At 44.8% G+C, this 20,136-nt stretch overlaps 1 protein-coding gene across 4 annotated transcripts in view; it reads right to left on the bottom strand.

Moving 5' to 3' along the window:
• NFATC2 (nuclear factor of activated T cells 2) overlaps window positions 1-20,136 on the bottom strand; it is a 103,078-nt gene that overhangs the window by 65,539 nt on the left and 17,403 nt on the right. For 3 of the 4 annotated variants that reach the window (XM_069805058.1, XM_069805049.1, XM_069805075.1), the window contains exons 2-4: window positions 18,845-19,871; window positions 17,293-17,461; window positions 365-567 (exon numbers count right to left, since the gene is read on the bottom strand). In XM_069805058.1, the coding sequence (XP_069661159.1) occupies window positions 365-567; window positions 17,293-17,461; window positions 18,845-19,871 (1,399 nt within the window). The remainder of the gene's footprint in view (window positions 1-364; window positions 568-17,292; window positions 17,462-18,844; window positions 19,872-20,136) is intronic. The other variant, XM_069805067.1, reaches the window with a different exon arrangement.

Below are 20,136 nucleotides of genomic sequence, written 5' to 3'. Positions count from 1 at the left end.
CAGCATAAGGACTCGAGATTTGAATCTTGTTTTCCTTACTGCCCTGCAAACCATTCTGACTTTGAAGATGACAGATGATTACAATGTAGTCACCACGGCAATTGGGGTAAAGAGCAAAAATGCCTGCACGGTCAGCTGATGAATGGCAACTCTTCGAGCAGCTTTAACCCAGGTGCTTGTAACTGCTGCTCATGCTTTTGTAAAAATGGTCTTACACTCATATATCATCCTGATGCTTTGGAAAGGGGAGTCCCTCCAGAGCAGACATCATTATTCATTTAAGTGACTCCTTTCCACAGGAGAAAGAACTTCACATGCCAATTTAATCCTCCTCAACTTTGCGAGTAAAAAGAAATGTGCTTACGTTGCTTTCATGTTGTTTTTGGGTTCCAGTGGGATCTCTAAAACTTTGGTGTTGCCAATGATTTTTTCATAGCTGGTGGTGGTGACGGTTTTTCCTGTAATGCGATGGACTTGATAGAAAGCGTGAGGTTTAAGTATCCGTTCATCTGCTGTCCCAATGAAGATCTGAAGACCCAAGGGCTTGTTCTCCATGTAACCGTGAAGCTGGCAAAACATTAAAAATCTGTTATCACACACAGGGCTTGCAATGCCTTCATGTCAGGAAACCAAATAGATCTACAGACATATATACAGACACGGAGATACTTATAAAGATACGTGTAGTACAGACTCTTTCCTGCTCTCTGAGACAGACATCCTCTTAAGAGTATTTGCTGGAGTCCATGATACATAGGGAAGGGAGCTAATGGAAAACATGTAATTAATGGCTATAATACTAAATACATCAAGCAGAAAAAAAAATATATCACTAAGAAAAAATTCCAGACAAGCTCTCCATTACCAGAAATTTGTTGATTGTCTCCAAAACAGATTGATAAATCCCCTCAAAAGGTATATTTTTGAGTACACGTGTTTAATTTGCGATGACTGATTCCTAAATAAGGTTCAGAAGATTTTTTTTCTGTGCGGTGGATAAAGCTGCAAAGCAGAGCTGACTCCCCACACCTGCAGCCTTGGGCAGCGGTTCCTGCTCCCTGCCAGCAGGAAACACAGTCTCTCGCTTGCCTTCATATACATGTTATATACATGGTACTCCCTCATGCACCTTCTCCAGACCTTACCAAAGCTAATGGAAGATGCCCATTGACATAGGGGGCTTTAAACCAGTCCCTTTGTGACATCCAACTTGCAAACCCTAGTTTCTGTCCAGCCTAACATTCAGTAAAATGACTTTGCCTCAGCTCGAGTTGTGATTCCTACCTCAACTGCAGTTTAAAATTAAGGGCTTGGTTTTTTTCCCCTAAACAGGAAGTATCTAGTGAATGGGTCTGCAATTTTGAGAACTGAAATGTTAAACAACATATCAACATTTCAGAAATTAATGATCCCTGCCACATCCCTTTCTCTGGCCTTGGCAGGTGCAGTCTTGCCCCAGCTCACAACCATTTCAAACCCAGCTGGAAGGATTCTCCTTCCAACCTCTCACTGTGCTCAAGTCACCCTGAGCTTCACATCTCTCCAGCTTCCCCTCTCTCCCTCATAGCAGACAAGCTGCCTGCTTTCATCTTCAAAGCTCTGCTCTTCTCTTTGCCCTCTCACCTCTCTTTTTCTACCCAGTTATCAACACCTATTCCCCAACTTCCCAAATCCAGCCCCAAACACCAGCATCAACTTCTGGAACACTCACAGCATTGCATTTTCTGCCCATCAGCCTCTTCCCCCAGGGAGGATGTCCCTTTTAATATCTGCATCTCCACCCTACAAACCTTCCTGTCTGCAGAAATCTTAAATAGTCTTAAAAGGAAATACGTTCTTGTTCTCCTGAAATCACTTATGTGGGCCGGCGTTGATTCACTGCTCTTTGAAACTCATCCTTCCCCCAGTTGTTGGTTCACCTTCAGCCATTCCTCTTGCATTGCAGTAAAATATTATCTGTACAGGTAGAGATGGCATTTTTGGTCTGTGACTGTACAGCACAAGGATGTCTTAGCTGACCTTAGAGACTGGGACCTCTAGGGTTCAAAGACGTAAACAGACTCTTCTTCTGTACTAAATAACATTTTCATAAACGGCATTTGCTGCAAGAGAAGCAAGAAAGCCAGAATGCCTCTATAGGCCAGGAGACGAGGAAATTTCTCCTTCTTTATTAACGTTCAAAATTACAAATCAAACCATTCTAAATTTCTCACATAACCAAAAATGAAAACCAGACATTTATCTACCGCATAGCCAGTGATCTAGCTGAAAGGGAACTTTATGGTCTGAGACATGGTAAATTTGTTTTCAATTATTCCATCCACATGCAAAACCTTGATGAAGCCATACAAAGCAAATAGTACTGGAAGATCAGAGAAAAGGAAGATTAAGCTAATGGTATTCATGGCCAAACCGGTTTTTTTTTCTTTTTTCTTTTCACCAGTCAGCAGGAGGTATCTTTGCATAGAAGGATTAATTCCCCCCTGGAAGGGGACCACATGCAGCATCAATGCAATCCTGGCAACCTTCCTTCAGTATGGCAAATGTAAAGCGACACTCACTCTTCTGAGCTATCATTACTCATCTAGCACATATTGGCGAGGCATACAAAGACAGGGTCTATGCCCCAGAGACCTTAGAACCCAAGGGCCCGAATTTGCAGCCTCCACTCACATGAATAGCTCCATTGAAGTCAACAGGCCTTAAGTAGGGGTTGTGCAAGAACGAATTACAGAATCCAGCCCAGCCGCAGCTCAGACACCTACGATAGCTCACTCACACAGGCGCTTCGGGAGATTGTGAGGACAGAAAATAGGGTATGAGGCTTTGTGCAAACATGCCAGTTGGCTCTGGGAGCAAGGTGGAGGAGGAGCAGAGCTGGACTGCAAGCACAAGGCTTGGTATTGGAGAAGCAGCGCTGCCAAGAATGTGATAAATACGGTGGCAGTCGTGGGGAGACTTAGAAATGCACAGAGTGTATAGAAGATTAAAGGCGACAGAGGTCAAAATGATAGATCTGGGAACAGGCATGAATGTAGGGATCAGCCCCTGGTTATCCACAGGGGCCCATTAAGCCCAGGTTCTCTGGGAGCCATACTGAAACTCATCCTAAGAACGGTACTTTAAAAATCCAAGATTTCCTGGCCTTCAATGAAAAGCCGCTGTATGACCAAAAGCCATCTTATCCTTACAAGGGGAGTGAGAAGAGTAGTTTTCAAGTACTGAGCATGTTCATTGTCATGCCTGACAGAGTAATTCTTTGTGGATCCAGTAAGATGACAAGAGGATCCTTTGGACTGGAACGGTTATTACAGTGACAGCAAAGCAGCTTTTGCTCTGCCCTTTGTCCAGGCAGAACAAAATCCCAGAGTTATAGGTGGGAGACTGGGATGGAGGAAAACAGATAATAAATTACAGAAGATGATTTGCCCCCAGTGAGCACAGTCAGTAGCAGCTGTAACAGAACTGGCTGCGTACACAGTTTTTCATACTGGCCACCTTTAAAAGTAATTTTAAGTGGTGTTTTTGCGCATGTGTAGAATGAGCTCCCAAGGTAAAATTATTCACGGTCTAATAATAGGTATGTCTGTGGGTTTGGGTCTGTATAAATGTATACGCACTTAAAGAAGAGGAGAATTGATTGCCTGCTCATATGGCAACGTTTGTATCATCTGCTGGGCAAGGGGGTATAAAGCACATGGTAAAAGGCCTTCTGGTCCTTCACAGGACCAGATTTTAAATCAATTGTTTGATCAGTGGAAGAAAGTAACATAATTATTTGGTAATTTATGACATTATGGCAATGCTTTGGGATGACATTACTGTAAAATCAAAATAGAATTATAAAATGCAAATACAAAGAAAAAATATATGTAAGAGACAGGTGTCTCCATTTAAAAGGGTGTGTCCTCACCGTGAATTAATTGATTATGTTTTAAAGGATAATACAGGTGATCATTTACCATAAGCATTTCCATCTACCTTTCACTTGCTGAGAACACATTAGGATGACTTAGGAACAAAAAATGAAGATGGACAGCCCACAGAAACGCTTCAGGAACTTAACTTGAAGTAGCTAACCCTACTTTGCAGGGACAGAAACGAGACAATATTTCGTGCTGCATTTTTAAATAGAAAAATTCATTGTGAGCTAGAATGAAAGAACCTGTTAAAGCTATATTTCAGATATACGTCTCTCCTGAAAATTGAACTACTACAAGAGACTGTTACTCTCAACAAACACTCACCTCCAGTGTGCTAGGCAGCTGCTTTAGCGTTTAACCGTAACGCTGATCTTTTCTTTGGTGGAGCAAAGAAGGAGCAAAAGTGAGCCTTAAAGAACCCTACAGACAAGTGAAGACTTAAAATATTTTCTAAATAATAACTTCAATTCATTTTTTCCTCCCTTAGCAACAACCAAGCCGCTTGAAAGTCTCGGGTTTTCAGTCCTACTCTTCTGCTCATCTCATGGGAAGGGAGACGGCAGCTCAGCCTGCAGCTGCCCGAGGGGAGGGCGCAAAGCCCTGCAACGGGAGTTTCGGCAGAGACGAGAACAGAGGACCAGCCCCGCGCCAAGGTGTTCCTTTACTCATTTTCACTCTTCTTTCCGTGAAGAAAACAAAATGATCTGGATTTCAGTTTCAAGAGAGTGAGAATCGAGAAAGATTTATGAATACATAACTCTGGGAGGAAATATTTTTGTGTATTATAAGGTGACCTATTCACAATAAAACTCCCCCAAACTGTATACAGATCGAGCTGGAAAAAACCCAACTCCTTTGAGTCACATTTGCCACAAGGGGAAAGAGAAGCCAGACATGATGTGTACCTTTCCATACTCTATTTTGGGATTTTAAGATCCTATTTCTTTCAGTTGAAAGATTTTTCTTAAAACTTTGCTTTTGCATAACTCTTATAATATTAACATAGCCAGACATGGGCTGGTCTGTGACCTGAGGAAATGCAAAGCACTTTGGCAGATAAACAAATAACATCATTCAGAAAACAAGGAGACTTTTCTTGTTTGGTTTGCTGCTATGATTGGGTTTCTAAACAAAATGGAAATGTGTGGCATGATTAAAATCACCATCTCACCTCTGCATAAATAAAATTCATTCATTCTCCACTCCATCTGTGGATCAATACTAGTCAAATTGGGGAGAAGGAGGTATTTAAGTGCCATTTTCAGGAAAGCACATGTAATTCTGCATGCAAAAAATGAGCAGATGTGCCTTTAGCTGCTGTCTACTGGCAGTCCAGTTACCCACCCGAACACAATTCCTGTGACGGTAACAGCAACCGCAGCCATCGAGACCACACATTAGGCATATGAAACAACGCTTCTTTTTTTTCCTGCACTATTTCAAAACTCAGGTCTTCTTACAAACTGAGACCCCCAGCTCCAAATATACAAGCACTTAAAGCCAGAGTTTAAAATTCACATCTAAATCTGTCCCTACCCCAGTGTTCAGATGAACCAAACCCTGCATTCGTGTAGTTGGCATTGCCTCTGGCTGTGGGGATTTAAAAACAGAGGTTCACCTTTGCTGTGCTGCATGAATAGCAAATCTCTTCGCACAAGTGACGCCTGCAACACTGCTTAGTTATGCTGTCTGGTAACCAAGTGATAAATTGAGAGCAGAGTCAGAAAGAAAGGCAAATTCCTTAAAGATTCTGTAGGCGGTCACCTATAGATACAACATAAGCACGTACAGGGGGACTTTAGTGAAACCTTCAGAATTCAGATCTTTGAATCTTGGACACATTTACTTGAGTTTAAGTATTATTATATTTTATATAGAATTACATTATTAGCAAGAGGAGGGAGGATTCAAAGGAGATAAGTAAGGTAACTTTTTTATTCTTAAATGGGGAAGCCAGGGCAGAGAGGTGCAGTGATTTGCTGGGTCCCACAGGTGACAAGCAGCCAAAGCTCGGTGAGAAACCCGAGGTCGCCATCCCCCTGTGCTCTGCCTTGCTGCAGGAGTTACCGACCTCGTTCTGCAAATGGCACGAACCCGCGGTAACACCGCTCACCGGCCGCAGCACCTCGGTTTCCACCAGTATTGCAACAGGTTTCAGAGCCAGATTTTCTTGGAGATTTCTAGTTTGGGTGTTGCACATCTGAAAGTCTGCATGCAAACAGTGATGGGCTTTGCAAGACAAAAGCAGGAGCATCTGCAAATCTCACGGGCACCTTTGAAGAGCCGCAGTGAGAACCCGTGCGATACAGACACCGATTGCCTTAGAGAGTAGAAGGGAGTAATTTGTTTCCCATTCATCCCACCAGGGCTTTGCTTGTCAGGAATTTAGGTCTTTCTCCCCTGGGAGGTATAAAGCTGCATCTTTAAAGCTGATTGCACACATCTTCCTGTCTAGACAACGCAAGCTACTGCCAGAAGGAAAGTATAAAATTGGGGAATGAATTCACTAGTCTTGGTGATTTTATTTGCTTGAAAGTAATCATCTCTCGCTTATTTCAGCTCACTGTAATGTGAGGCTTAGTCCATTAACCGCTGCACATTACTTGCTATCTCCCCGTGGAAGTCACTCCAGCTTCCCCTCGAAGAGGGTGTGCATGTGTGTGGTCAGCTTTGAGAACAGCGCCGGGGTGATTCAGATAGACCATCCCTGGCCGGTAGCGAAAAGTGGGAAAACAGAGCTCGACTAGCAACATTTAATTAGAAGCAAATACAAAGCCGCGTGAGAAATCGCTTCCTCCTACTGCTTCCCTTTTCCTGCTGTACCCAAGAAGATAAGAAAGCACCGAGAGGCTTGCCAGGAGCGGCACGTGGTTGTGGCACCGGCTGCCCTAGGAAGGAGCCCCAGCTCCCCCAACGCCCACCTTCCTCTAGAAACTGTGAGAGGCTGCAGAGTTAAACCCGTGTCCCAAAGCTTTTTGACACCACAAACTATTCCCTCGCTCAGACTCTTTGTCAACCCCGAGGCTGGGTTTTGTGTGTTTTCGGACACCCCGCAGCGGACGAGAGGAAGATGTGCTTGTCGGAATAGCCCCACCTTGGCAGAGCGCTTCTGTCGTGCCTGTTCAGCTCCCTTCCTGGTGGAAGCAACTCTGCGTCTCGGATTTTATCATTAATTCTCATCATTAATACCCTTTGGCTTCAACAATTTCAAGGAATTTGAGGGGAAGTCTTTACTCAAAAATACTCCTACCAAGATGGAAAATTTCACTGTATTGTCTCAGGGAGAGTGGCATATCAATAGCTGTCAGTAATTAAGACAAAGACCTCATCTGGACACCGTATCATGTAGCAGCTTGCCTGCCTGCTTAACTTAGAGCTGACATTGAGCAACAAAGCTGAATCTTGTCACATGTTTTTGTTCAATTTAATGTACTTGGGACGTAGCAAAAGAACGCAAACCAGAAGGAAATCTCTGCCTTGGTTCTTTTTGCTCCTTACCAAAGCAGTCTAAGAAGGCCTCCAAAGATAATCCTTTGCACATCTGATTCTGCTAAATGATGAGTTTTTATTATACTCAATTTTAAGTGTTTCTTATTTTGGTGATAATTTTGTCAAAATTCCAAGGATTGAATCTCATTTGCTCTGCTGCTCCTTACAGTAAATGACAACCAGACTCCCAGTGTCTAACTGGGATTTCTGCTTTCACGTGGGGTTAAAATACAGGTCTGGGACAGAGACAGCAGCTCTGGGGGGAAAGCAGTTGCGGGGGGAGTTGTTCCTGACTGTCTTGACACTGACCTTACATTGCAATGTAAGCAAGTTGTTTCCTCTCTGTGCCTCAGTTTCCCTTCCCCTACAAAGGGCTGATCCTATTTTCAAGATGCTTTGACTATCTCGACCAAAAGTTTAAAAAGAAGAGGTACTATGCATCTGACTACTGCACATATGCAGATATGGGAATTTGGAGATCAGATTTTCATAGCTGGGTGAAAATATGAATTTTTTCCTACTAAGAAAACCAGCTGTGTAATTAAAGAGCTTCCATTCACATTCATGACAAAAGATTCAAAATTCCCCCAGCACAAAAAAACCTCTCTCTGCCACGAGTAAATCAGAGGGTGCAAATCTGCTGATTTTGACAGAATCGCACTGGGGGAGTTTCTCAGCAGAGGGCTCTGCCACCGGTTAGCAAAGTCGTTCCCTTGCCGGCTGTCGGAGACACCATGGGAACCAGCCTCAGCCCAGCTGGAGCAGAATGAAGGGTGGCAAGCAGAGCTGCTTTCTTATCACCTAACCTTGCAGCTTCCTCTGCCACAGTCCGTTCATCCTTCCCGGCAGACAAGCGAGGCAGCGATGCTTCAGGTGCAGCCCCAGGAGCATCATACTGTGCAACCAAGACGTGGCACAAAGCTTGAGAGCAACCGTGCTGACAAGGGGGAAGATGGGACAAGCGGTAGCAGCAAGAGCACCTTGGAGTTACTCAGTTCAGCCTGAGATGATGGATTTGGCTGCAATGAACCAAATCCCCAGAGCTGAGCCCTCTGCCAGGCCTTAGTGCCGGGCCTCCTGTGATGCAGGTTTGGGGTCCAGGAACCATAGCACAGCCTTTGCTCAGGCACTGACTATTTGACTGAACATCAGCCAGATTTTGGAAAGGATCTTGGCCAAAAAGCATTTTTGGAAAAAAGAAAAAAAAAGAAAGGAAAAAAAAAAAAGAGAGAAATAAAAGCAAGCAAGCCCCAGGAGCCTCTCTCCTCCCCAGTTTCTTTCTCATGCTGAAACCCACAACGCAAGACATGCTCAGAGAGAGTAACTCAGGTCTGCCGGAAGCATCAGGGTTTCAACAGTTGTTTCCGAATGACATAGAGACCCTAGAAAATCTTCACCAAGCAGCAGCAGGCAGGAGGAATCCAGTCCCTTTCCCCCTGAACAGCCATTAGCCCAGCAAGCGTGATGCTCCCCCGGACGTGGGAGACCCAGGTGCGAGTCCTCGCTTGGCACGAGGCACTTCCAATTCAATAGACATCGGTCTTGAGAGAGGAAGGGAGGAACTGGAGGCTTAGCTGGACAGTGAAGCCCCTGAACAGAGAGATCAGGTGTGAGTTTACAGGACACTATCCACCCTGCATGAACTTCTCCTGTGGATACTCGAGAGCGCCCTGAATGGGATGAGTTATGTCCGCATCACTGCTGCGCTGGAAGCGTCCACATTCATGGCAAACAGCCATAAATTCGAACTTTGGTTTACTGCGCGCTGACTCCCCCATGTACAGTCATGCAGTGAGAGCATACATGAAAGAGTAGCCTAAATCTTGCATCTGCCTAATCCAAGCATACTTCTAATCCAATGACTAACCCAAGCCTTCTGCATAGCACAGGCATCACCCTCAAACCAGTTGGTGTACTCTCCTTGCCCTCACCTCTGCCAAAATTACTTTCCATCAAAAGCAATGTTTTCTGAATTGGCTCAAAAGTTTCAGTGAGAGCTTTTCATTCACTCAAAGCAGGGAAAATCCCTCTGCGCCCTCGAGGTACATGGTTCACTGATCATCTGCCCTGCACCTCTGCATCCCAACTGCATCCCAACTGCACCATGGAGCAATCCTGCCTGTCCTCTTAGGGGCGAGCTGCACTCGCTCAGCCATAACATCTGGGTGACAGCGTCCCTTTCACACAGGGGGATGCAGGCCCAGTTTAAAGACTTTAAGCAACAGACGATGCAACTTATCTCCAGTTAAGGTCTCCCACTAGCTAATTATCCTCACTGTTATCCAGCACTTCTCTTCTTGCATTATTTAGAGAAAGCACACAGGTCAGCTCTTCCTCTAATCTTGGTTTATTAGATATCATATTTGATATTCCCTGTTTTTCAGTCCAGTCTCACATCTAAACAAAAGCAAACATCAGGCTTATCTGTGTTATCCTACACTACTTTTGATTTATCTAGCCATTTCATTTCCTCAGTGGCTTCACTGAGCTTTCAGATACATAGATCTCAAGGTACAGCCAAGCTATCGGTATGCTAGCAGTAGAGTGTGAGGGGTACTGACCTACTGACCTACCCTTACGCTTGATGGGATATTAGTTTTGAAAAGAATTTCCCAGATGTCCCCAAAATCTGCATTTTTGGCATTGCACATCTATCCCTGCATTAGCACATGTAACGACAGTAAATATATCCGCGACCCAACAGCTCAAAGCTCAAGAGGCAACTACAATCATCACAGTTTTGCAAACAAGCCCCATAGTCCTGCAGGTAAATCAGGCATGAAACGTGCAGTCAATCTGTCACACACTGTTCTCGAATTGGGGGCAGAAATCCCTGCAAGAGCCAAAAGCTGCCGAGAGCCTGTGCGAGGCCCCCGCTCCCTAGAAAGGGGAAGGCCACGAGAATGGTACAAAGACATTGCACAGCATGAGCTGGCTCGGCTGCACAAGCCCAGCACAGCCTGCCCACGAAGTGCAAACAACGTAGGGCTTCGTCCCGGACCTCAGACTTCCCCTTCACTGAACAGGGGGAGTTGGGAAGATGGACAGAAAAGGACAAACTCAACTCCTCTGACGGGCCCTCAAGAGTAAATCTTCCTGGGCAGGCTGGTTTGGGTTTCAGCAGGAGCGCATCTCCAGCCCAGCCCTACTTGTGAGAGTGTGAATCATGGTATCAAGCTGTGATTTGGTTTTAAGTTTCCATCAAAGTTGTGGTTTCACTAATACGCAAAGGAATTAGTTGAATGTTGGAAGTCACATACAGTTAAAGTCAAGGTCCCATGTGAAGCCTAGGCTAGAAAACAATGTCTCCTTTGACTTAGAAACCACAAGAAAACACATACAGCAAAATTCAAATATAAAAGGAAAGTGGAACATACGTTTGTTATTGTAAAGCAGCTCCTGTGTGCTCCATTAACAACTCTACCATTCCAGCTTCTTTTTAATTAAAAAAAAAAAAAAAAAACAACAAAAACCCACACAGTGAAAGTCATCCAAATTTTAAAAGTTAAAACCCAGGGGAAAGTTGGGTCAACTGTGCTGAACAGGAGCCCCTCTCTGTACAGCTTTCCTGCTTTAAAGAGGAGAAGCGAGGAGGAGACTAGCACACACAGCCGCGTGATGGGTCGGGGGTACCCGCTGCCCTCTGCTGCCCTCCACTTCAGCACTGGGACTTTGTACACCTGGTCCACGTTTGGATGTTGTACCAAGTTAAACAGCTGTGTAATGTATTTAATTTTTACTGTTACAATCAAGCCAGTAAAGGAGGTGTAATTATGGCAGTAGGATGATCGCTCATAGCAGAATTACCTCCTCCCCTTTGCTTCTGAAATTAAGCCCACAGGGGGACGTCCTTTTCCACATTCACTGCTGCCAGTGGAAAGCTGACTTGTGCCCAGTTTGCCCATTACTGCCACGCTGGAGGTTACTGCTCCTGAACCTCTGTTAGAGGAACTGTCAACAGCTTTTAGTGTTGTGTGTGCCAAGAACAGAAGAGACTGAAGACCTCACCGACGTCCAAGACATCTGCATTGGCAAGGCTTTTGTTAAATAAATACAACTCCCACATGATTTTAGGACAGCGGCAGCAGGCAGGGACTGAAGTCTCAGTCCACTTGTGATATCTCCCCCCTCCTGCTGTGGGGAAGAGATGGGGAAGGAGTCGTCCCCGATGCTCTGACCTGAAGGAAACATTCCCTCCTCTCTCCCAGCCCCGTTCCTCAGTTTAACCCACCGCCTTTGACTAACCAGAGACCCCAGAACCCAGAGGAGTGAGTTTTTCCCCACCACTGATGCAGGGTGGGCTCTGGGCACGGTGCTGCCTTGGAAAACTGGGGCCCCGAGTGACCAACGTCCTCAGCTGCTCTCGAGCACTGCAGCCTCGGGTTGTCCTGAGCGGATTCGATTATCTGACGCAAGCAGTGGAAAAAAGCAGGTTTGTTGATGAAGAACGGAGTTAATAACGTGGTGGAAGTGAGAGAAACAAAGCGAGAGATGCAAATGAGCTACCGGTTACTTATGTGCTGGTTTTCATTCAGAAGTATTTGAGCCTTTTGTAAAGGTAAGTCAGAGAAGCAATACATCAGGGGAAGGATTTGCTGAGATGGCAATAAAAAAAATCCAAAATGCCAGAATTAGGCACACTACTTTGAGAATATGACTACAAATTACTGTGCTGAAGAGCTACGTAAAATACCAGCTTCCTTGAGGACTGTTTACGGCAAGGTAAGTCTGAAACACACAGGTGCTTAGGGAAAAAATTAGAAATAATAAGAAAAACAAAAAGAAGTAAAAAAGCCTATATTTACTCTTTGACCCCAAGACTTAGCTGAGTTCTCATAAACAGATTTTTAACAAAATAGTATACCTCAGCCTCTCTACAGTCCATGGCAGATGTACATCTGAAATCAGTGCCCTGTGACTCAATCATATGAGGTGAATGCTGCAGCAAATCACACATTTATCTCACAGTCCCAGAGGACTTCAGAATGTGGGAAGACATTGGTGTGAAATGGGTTTGTCTCATTTATACCCATGCGCTGCAACACGTGTAAAGGCAACCACTTCTAACGAAACGAGTACAGATCAGCTATCCAGGTTACAGTTGGACAATCATTTGCATAAATCAACTGCTCATCTTCCCTAAAAGCTTTTCCTTCCACTTCCCTTGAGGGAAGGACAAGAGTTCTGCTTAGAACTCCCTGATATATCACACAACCATGTGAAATAACATTTCCATCTTGAAAAGAAGATCTAGCTTCATGCAAAGCAGTAGGACAAAACCAGAACCACTAAGTTTAATGAATATCTTCAAAATAGTATTTTTATGGCTTTTAAGGGACCACAGACTCTGCTTGACCATGAAGTGAAGCTCATCCAGACCCAACCTTTGCTACTGAAAAGATCTTTCCTTCTCATCACTGCCTTCAACAGTTCAAAGACAGCAGAACCTTTGCTGAAGAACTAAAAAACTTGTCTCTCCCTGAAGCAGAGAGCTTCTGATCACCACATTTTCCTGTGGGCAGTAGGTGAAAGACACCTATGCCAGCATCCAGTGTTACTGAAGTGCTACCACATGCCCTGTTTCCCCTGGACAACAGGATAGTGAGCAATGCCAACAACCCAAAAATTTTACTTCCCTTTAAGAGGTGGGAGCTCCTAGAGGATTATTGAAAATAATGCTGGGAGAGATCTCAAGGAATCATCTAGTTCATCTCTCCTATCCCAAGCAAGACTTCAAATATGTCCATGTCCTTCCTAGCAGATATTTGCCTAAAAGCATGCAAAGATGGAGATTTTTACCCCTCTGGGCAGGGCATGCTGCTGCGGGGTGAACTTGGACAGAGCTAGGTTTGTGTTTGGATTGCCACCTCTATCCCAATCACATCCATAAGCTCTCTACACAGGAGCAGTCACTGCCCTTCCTAATGGACAATCTCTTCCAGAGCCTTGACTGGAGCAGCTGGGGACAAATAAGCAGCTGTTCCTCAGCTTTGGTGAAAAATTGTTGGACACTAATCATCCCTACCTCTCCTCTGCAGTCTCAGTGACCGGGTGGACCTGCAAGATGGTAGGTGCATGCAGACTTCAGCTTTGTCCTTGCTACGCAGGATTTCCTTGCTGTTCTCAGTGACTTAACACCTAGGGAATACTCACACTGGCATTCAACTTACATCCCTAAAATAGAAGCCTGAGTTTCTCTATGGCTAACAGCAAGCTGTAGTTTCCTCCCAAGAGTGACTCAAACACCTAAACTGGGAGCCTACGCTTCTCCGTATGACTCTAGATGGCCTCTGAAGCTAATTGGCGTGAACATTACACAGCATGCATGGCTTCTCTCTTCCTCCCCCAGGCAAACAAAGTAAATGCCCTCTTCTGTGTGGCCCATCTAGCCAGAGGTTTTGATTAACCAGACTCTTCTCCTGCCATACTTGGAGTGCACAACTGGTGCAGAGTCTTGTGCACAAACTCTCGGGGCTAGACACGTGAAGAAGAGGAAGCAGCATCAGAAAGATAAACCACAAGATAAGGCCTGGAGGATATGAGATCTGCTGGTCTGTAGCTTCAGAGCACCCAAAAGAAGAAACTTGCATGCAAAACGCAGTTTTCAAAAAATAAATATTGCAGGCCAACACTGTGCTGCAAAAACTAGCCAACATCTCTTCCTCCAGAAGGTTCAGCTGGGTAATTAGTCATGTGGAGGGTTAATTTAATGGGAAATTAAAAAAAAAAAATCAGATTTTTTTTTTTTTAAAGGAGTTTGTATTTTAGAAAAAGTAATCAAAATATTGGAAAAGCAGTATATCAAAAGTGGTTGTAAAATGTACGGGACATGAATGGGACATTCAGCCTTAGTACAAATCCCACCACTTTGGTGAGCCTCTCTCACTCAGGGCAAGCTTGGCTTCTCAATGTTTAAGTCCAAATGTCTAAGAGACAGCACTGCATTCAAGAAAGTTGCTATGGAGAGGTCCTAGTGCTCCAGAAAAATCCCAAGGGTGGTGTGTTCACGTCTGTCATTCAAGAAGTGCTGTGGGTGCGCAGCACCAGGTCTGCAGCAGGCAGCAGAACCCCAGCCCTGTCACCCCTGCGTCAACACTGCCATTCCTGGGGCCAAACACACTCAGAACCTGTTGAAAACAATTTAATTTCATTTCCTTACAACCAGGTGCCTTTAACTCATGCAAACTTTCCTCAACACAGCGCCTACCTTTTTAAAATCTCTCCTGTTTCATTTTCTCTGTTTCTGCACTGTTTGCATCTGACAAGAACACAAAAGTTAAAATTCACTGAGGGGAAAGAAGGAAAAAGAAAAAGAAACCTTGAAGCCAAATAACTTATGACATGAAAGCTTTGGATTTTACTAGCCTTCCCAAGTTTCAGATGTCATAAACCATACAGGTGCAACTATCTCATTGCTCGGCACCCATATGAACCTTGTTATGTTAAAGTGAACACAAATCCAACGAATACTTCCAGGTTTATAATAAGCCTTCATAAAGAAACTGTCCATATTTTCCCCATATGCAAGCACAGCTGTGCAGAGGCACATCTGCTCGGGAAACTAACATGGATCCTTGAATTTATAGTTTAAGATCCTTAAGCTTGATGGCAAATTATGATAAAACTAGGAATATCAGTTCCTGTCTCCAGTAGAAAATATAAATCCCTCTCTGATTGATATTGATTACAGGAAGGAAACAAAGCACTTATATTTCCCCATGTCACGAGAAACTCCTTCATTGCAATAAACATCCGGTTGATAGGAAGATCTTGGGAAGGTAAATGATACTATACTTGTAAGCAAACTGAGAAAAGAGCAAGTGCTGATTGGCCATATAGTTCATACAACCATGTAGCTTCAAACGCACCACAGCAGGCTAGGAGTTTGTCAGATTCATAAACTAAAAAGATGGAATATATTAAGGTATGTCAAATGTGATTGCTATTTATTATTTTCCTGCACCCTTTACTCAAATATCCAGTCCGTATATGCAAGTCCAGCTCAACCAAGTAAACAATTTCATTGATTTAACAATTTATGGCTTGATTTTAAAAGGGAGTGAGCCTCCAGGGGAATATCTAACATATGTTTGAAGTTAATCACAAGCCAACAGAGTGAAATAAGTGGTATTGATCACATGCTTAAAATTAAGCATAAATTTCAATGTTTTCCTGGTCCAGGCTCGCCATAGCAAGCCCTATGTGTGACAGGAGCATGCGTAGGATGCACCCCAACTTGGCTTAGCAAAAGTTGTAGCTGTGGACGATCCGTACAGTTGCCATACATCATTACCAGCAATATCGCCCTGAAACCTTGCAACACCGACCAAAAGCCCGGCTTTCTTTCCTGAATGGCACTGGCTGAAACGAGGAGGAAATAAGTGAAAAGACTGATGTGGCCCCAAATGGCTACAAGCGCACCTACTCAGCCATTATTTTACATTACCCTTTGAAAGGTGAAGGAAAAGCCCTTCACTCTCCACAACAGAATAAGGGTTCAGCTCATCCACCCCCCAGGTCAGCAAAGGGCCACATTTTGTTACCTCCATCACTGTCAGCTTGAATTTCATTCACTGGTTTCAACAGGCTGACTTCCCTTCTCACAAGCATAGCTAGGACCAGAACTGGACTCTTTAGGGCAGTATAAATGATACCTCAAAAGAGATATAAAATTGTGTTTCTGTAGTGACATCAGCCCAAATCACAAGGGAGCTCCTGCCTAAATTAATGCACCCTTTCGCTATAGCATTACAAAGCCAATAAACATGTCCTCTCTATATTTACAGCTTTACGGAGGCCAAACTTTTACTTGAAATCATTCCCACTGCTATGTAATTATCTTGCCCTGCTCTCTCCTTATCACACGGCTACTACAGCTAGCACAGGTTTCCCCTCGGTGGCGTACATCCAGGACAAAACGAAGGCAGCGTTGCCACAGATGACAAGCAGAACTGCATGCAAGGTGGGACATGGCGTCAGCAAGTTACATATAAACCAGATTGAAATGGATGTGCTGAGTGCTTGAATTACACGCGGGTGAAATTCTCTGACCTAAATTTAAACAGGCTTAAAATGAGAAGTTCTACCATGTAACCAGAGGACAGGAAAAAAAAGAGTAAAATTGCTAAGGAAAAAGCAAACGCATGAAAGACATTTCTAGCAAAAGGCAGCTGTTAACTCTGGGGAAACTCCAGTTTAACATCCATACCTTCCTAATCCAACCCCCATCGAGGTTCATGAAGGTTGCTCTGCTTTTCTCAAGCGAATGTGCAGGAGTCGTATACAGTTTGGCTGTACCGACCGGAGAGGAGCCGAGGTTAGATGCAGCCAGAAACACAGGTAGCAACTCTGCTGCGTGGACTTGCTCTGCAGGAACGTGGGGGACCACGGCTCCAAAACCCTCGCTCACCGCCGGCAGAAGGATGTGGTACTGCAGACCTAACGCGATCTGCTAGTTATTTTAAATCTGAGTTTGGTAGGTCACTGAGCTACGCTGAGTGTGAAAGCCAGGCTTGATGTTTGTACATTTTGAAAGCCCCAGTTTACACAGAAGAGTCTGTTATCATGATAAAATGGGCTCAGCTGGAGTTCAGGACAGCTGGGCTTCTTATGACAGAGTTGGGTCACAGGAAGTTTAACATATAGCCCAGAAAAGGTGGCAAATATTTTGCCTAAGTTTCTGAGCTTTCACAAGCTAATCTAAACCAACTTTCCAAACATCTAGGACTTCGCCACAGTTCAACTTCACTTTACGCACATCTACAAGCACACCCAGGTTCACATGGTCCTCCTCTTTCAGGGTCAGCCCCCAGCAAGACTTTCAGAAATGAACTCCCCCCCCCCCAGTTTCCCTGTACGGAGTTGTTCTCCAGTCCCTCACCTGGACGACGGGGTGGCCTCCGGTCGGTGCCTTGACGGCCCCTCGGCTTCCCTCCGTCTCGTAGTGTGCCCGGTGGTGGGGCTTCGGCTGTACCTCGATCCGCAGCTCGTAGGAGCCAGACTGGCTGGAGAGCGGCCACTCGAGGGGCGGGAGCGACTGGACGGGCAAGCTGGGCAGAGAGAGACCACACCAGTTGAAACTCTTTAGCGCTTTATTTCTCAGAGCCCTCATCCCTTCTTCCTCCAAGTACCCCTCCGGGGCTGCTCTCGCTGAAACATTTAGGAATCTGCTATTAATTTCAACGAGAATAAGCCATCCTGCTCACATTTGATTGCAAACTCTGCTGACATTCACGATGAACACAATAATTCCTGTGGGCCCATCTCCTTGCAGGAGAGAATAGAAGGAGAGAATATTTCTATTTCTTAGAAATAGCTGTAGCAGTTATATTTTTTCAGAGATCCCCCTCTTTTACCTAGCTTTTGCTGTGCGTCTTAAACTTTGATCACAGAACATATAGTGAAATATTAACTCCACCTACCATTACTTACCAGTTGTGCAAGTTAATAATCTTTATGATTTCCATAAATATTAAAAAGCACACAGATAAAATGCTAAATATTCTTACCTGATACTAGTTTTCCTGTTACCGAAATGCACAAGGGTTTATAACATGAAATTAATACATTGAAATGTACAACTAGACCTCACACTGGGTTTTAAACAACTTCTATTTTGTTAGCACAAACTGCTGCCAGGACCGATCTAACAAGCCAAGGAAAGTCACGGCCCACGTTCTTCACTCGCAGTTTGTGTTTAGCAGGTCGGGAGCAGCACGGGATAACGTCAGCGTGGGGACAACCTTGCTGCCGAGCGGGATGGCAGGGCTGACAGGGTGCCAGTGGTGACCGCAAGTGGAGTCACGCATTTGGCAACCTCGGTCCTGGCAGTTGTGCACCGCTCAGGGTCCAGACCTGCACGCCGCCAGCACCAGACAATGGAGGGAGTTGATGAGGGCAGCGCCAACGGCTGAGATTTGGGTTAAATGACAATTAACAAATTAACAACCAACAATAAGTCACTTGGGGTTGACTGAATGCTCAGTCTGACTTGGAGCAGCGTGCTCTATTTTGAATCAGGAAATATCTAAAGTATTTCCACCCTTGGTGGAAATTTGTAAGCGAGACATTCTCTGAATTTAGAAAAGCGATCAAACCATTTTCTTTAAAAGCAGCGGGATCGAATGAGAGCATTTAGCCTTTGTCAAAGGCTGTCTGCAATCTGCTCTTTAGACAAATAATTTGGAAATCTGAATTTGTCATATGCTGTGCTTTCAACAAACCTCAGCTTTGATGATGTTTCTTCCAAACCCAGATTTTTTCATCTCTCGGAATCATAATGGATTGGGCTCCCATCAACCAGCACTGTCCCTGAGCACTTAGCTCTGGTTTGCAGCAAGATCCGCGCAAGGAAACCCTCCCTAGGGATCATCATGCATGACAAAGGACATCACACCATGAGAAAACACACAAGCACAAGAAGCACTACGTACCTGCAGATAGGTATTGCAGGCACCAGTTGCTTTGTCCAAGATGGAGGTACCAACAAAATTGATTCTGGGGCTGAGTTTCTCCTGTCCTCCTGCTCGCAAGGCCCGTGGAAGTCAACAGTCTGAAAGACGTGACACGGAATGCTGTTTTTGTGGGAAGGCATTGATGAAGGATCAGGGCTGGTTTTCCAAATTTTCGTGGGAACACCACAGGAAGGATCCGTAGGAAGGCTGTTCATAGCATCCATGGAAAGAGAAGCACTGGGCAACTGCGTGTAAGTAACTGAAGAGTTGTCTTCTCTCAAGGGGATGCGAGGAGAGGATTGTGGAGAGGGGGTCCTTGACTGTCGTGGAGAAGTGGAAGGCAGCTGAGTGCTGTAGAGCTCAGTGCAAGAATACCTCCGTTTTGCACCTGGTGATGAAGACCTTGAGTTGGGACAGGGTGATGGTGAATGTCGTCCCAAGCAGGTTTCCTCCGTGATGCTTGTTCGTGGTGACATTATTGGAGAGGTTCTAGGAGAATAATGAGTATGGATGTTTTGAAACTGTGGACAAAGGTCATCACTAGGACCATTATTTGGTGAAACACATGGTGATGTGCAAGGAGATACATTTGTCTCTGAAATGAAACTTGCAGAGGAGCCGCTACTAGCTGGGCTCAAACACAGTGGTTCTCTGTAGCCCTCAAAGCCAGGGACAGGCAGGGTAACCCTTGGGCTAGTGGTAGCTGAGTTTGACTGATGTTCTACCAAAAGAACATCTGTGTCTCTGCTGCGGAAGGGACCCCCTGAATGAATCAGTTCATGATATGGAGTAATTTCAATCCTAGGGCTCGGAGCAGAGGCCCCTGCAGCGTTGGCAGGGTGTGTAGGTGTTGTCCCTATGCTATCTGGCTGTCCATATCTGCCCATGGGATCTGCAGAAAGGCTAGAAAAAGGCAGGGGGCATGGCTTGAGGCCACAGTCCAAGACATCATGAGCGTATGTAACTCCAGAGGGTGGGCTGTTGGTTTTATGTGGAGTCGGTTCTTCTGGAAAAAGAAGGGTCTCTTTAAGACTATAAATATTATTACAGAAGCTGAGCAATCATGGATTAAAAAAATGCATATTTATAAACTGGTTGTGATCTGATATTAGGTAAATAGTTGTTTAATTCTTTTTAACTGCAATTAATGCTTGTGGAAAGTACTGGATTAACAGCCAGGGAAGCTCAAGTGCTCAGAGCAGATGCAGCATGGACAGAAGCACTGCAAACACCTCCACACCGCCCGGCCGGGCTCCCTCTACCCGAGCCCT

This window comes from Haliaeetus albicilla, chromosome 2 (genome assembly GCF_947461875.1).
Source record: "Haliaeetus albicilla chromosome 2, bHalAlb1.1, whole genome shotgun sequence".
NCBI classification, from domain to species: domain Eukaryota; kingdom Metazoa; phylum Chordata; class Aves; order Accipitriformes; family Accipitridae; genus Haliaeetus; species Haliaeetus albicilla.
This window is presented reverse-complemented; position numbering and strand designations above follow the sequence as displayed.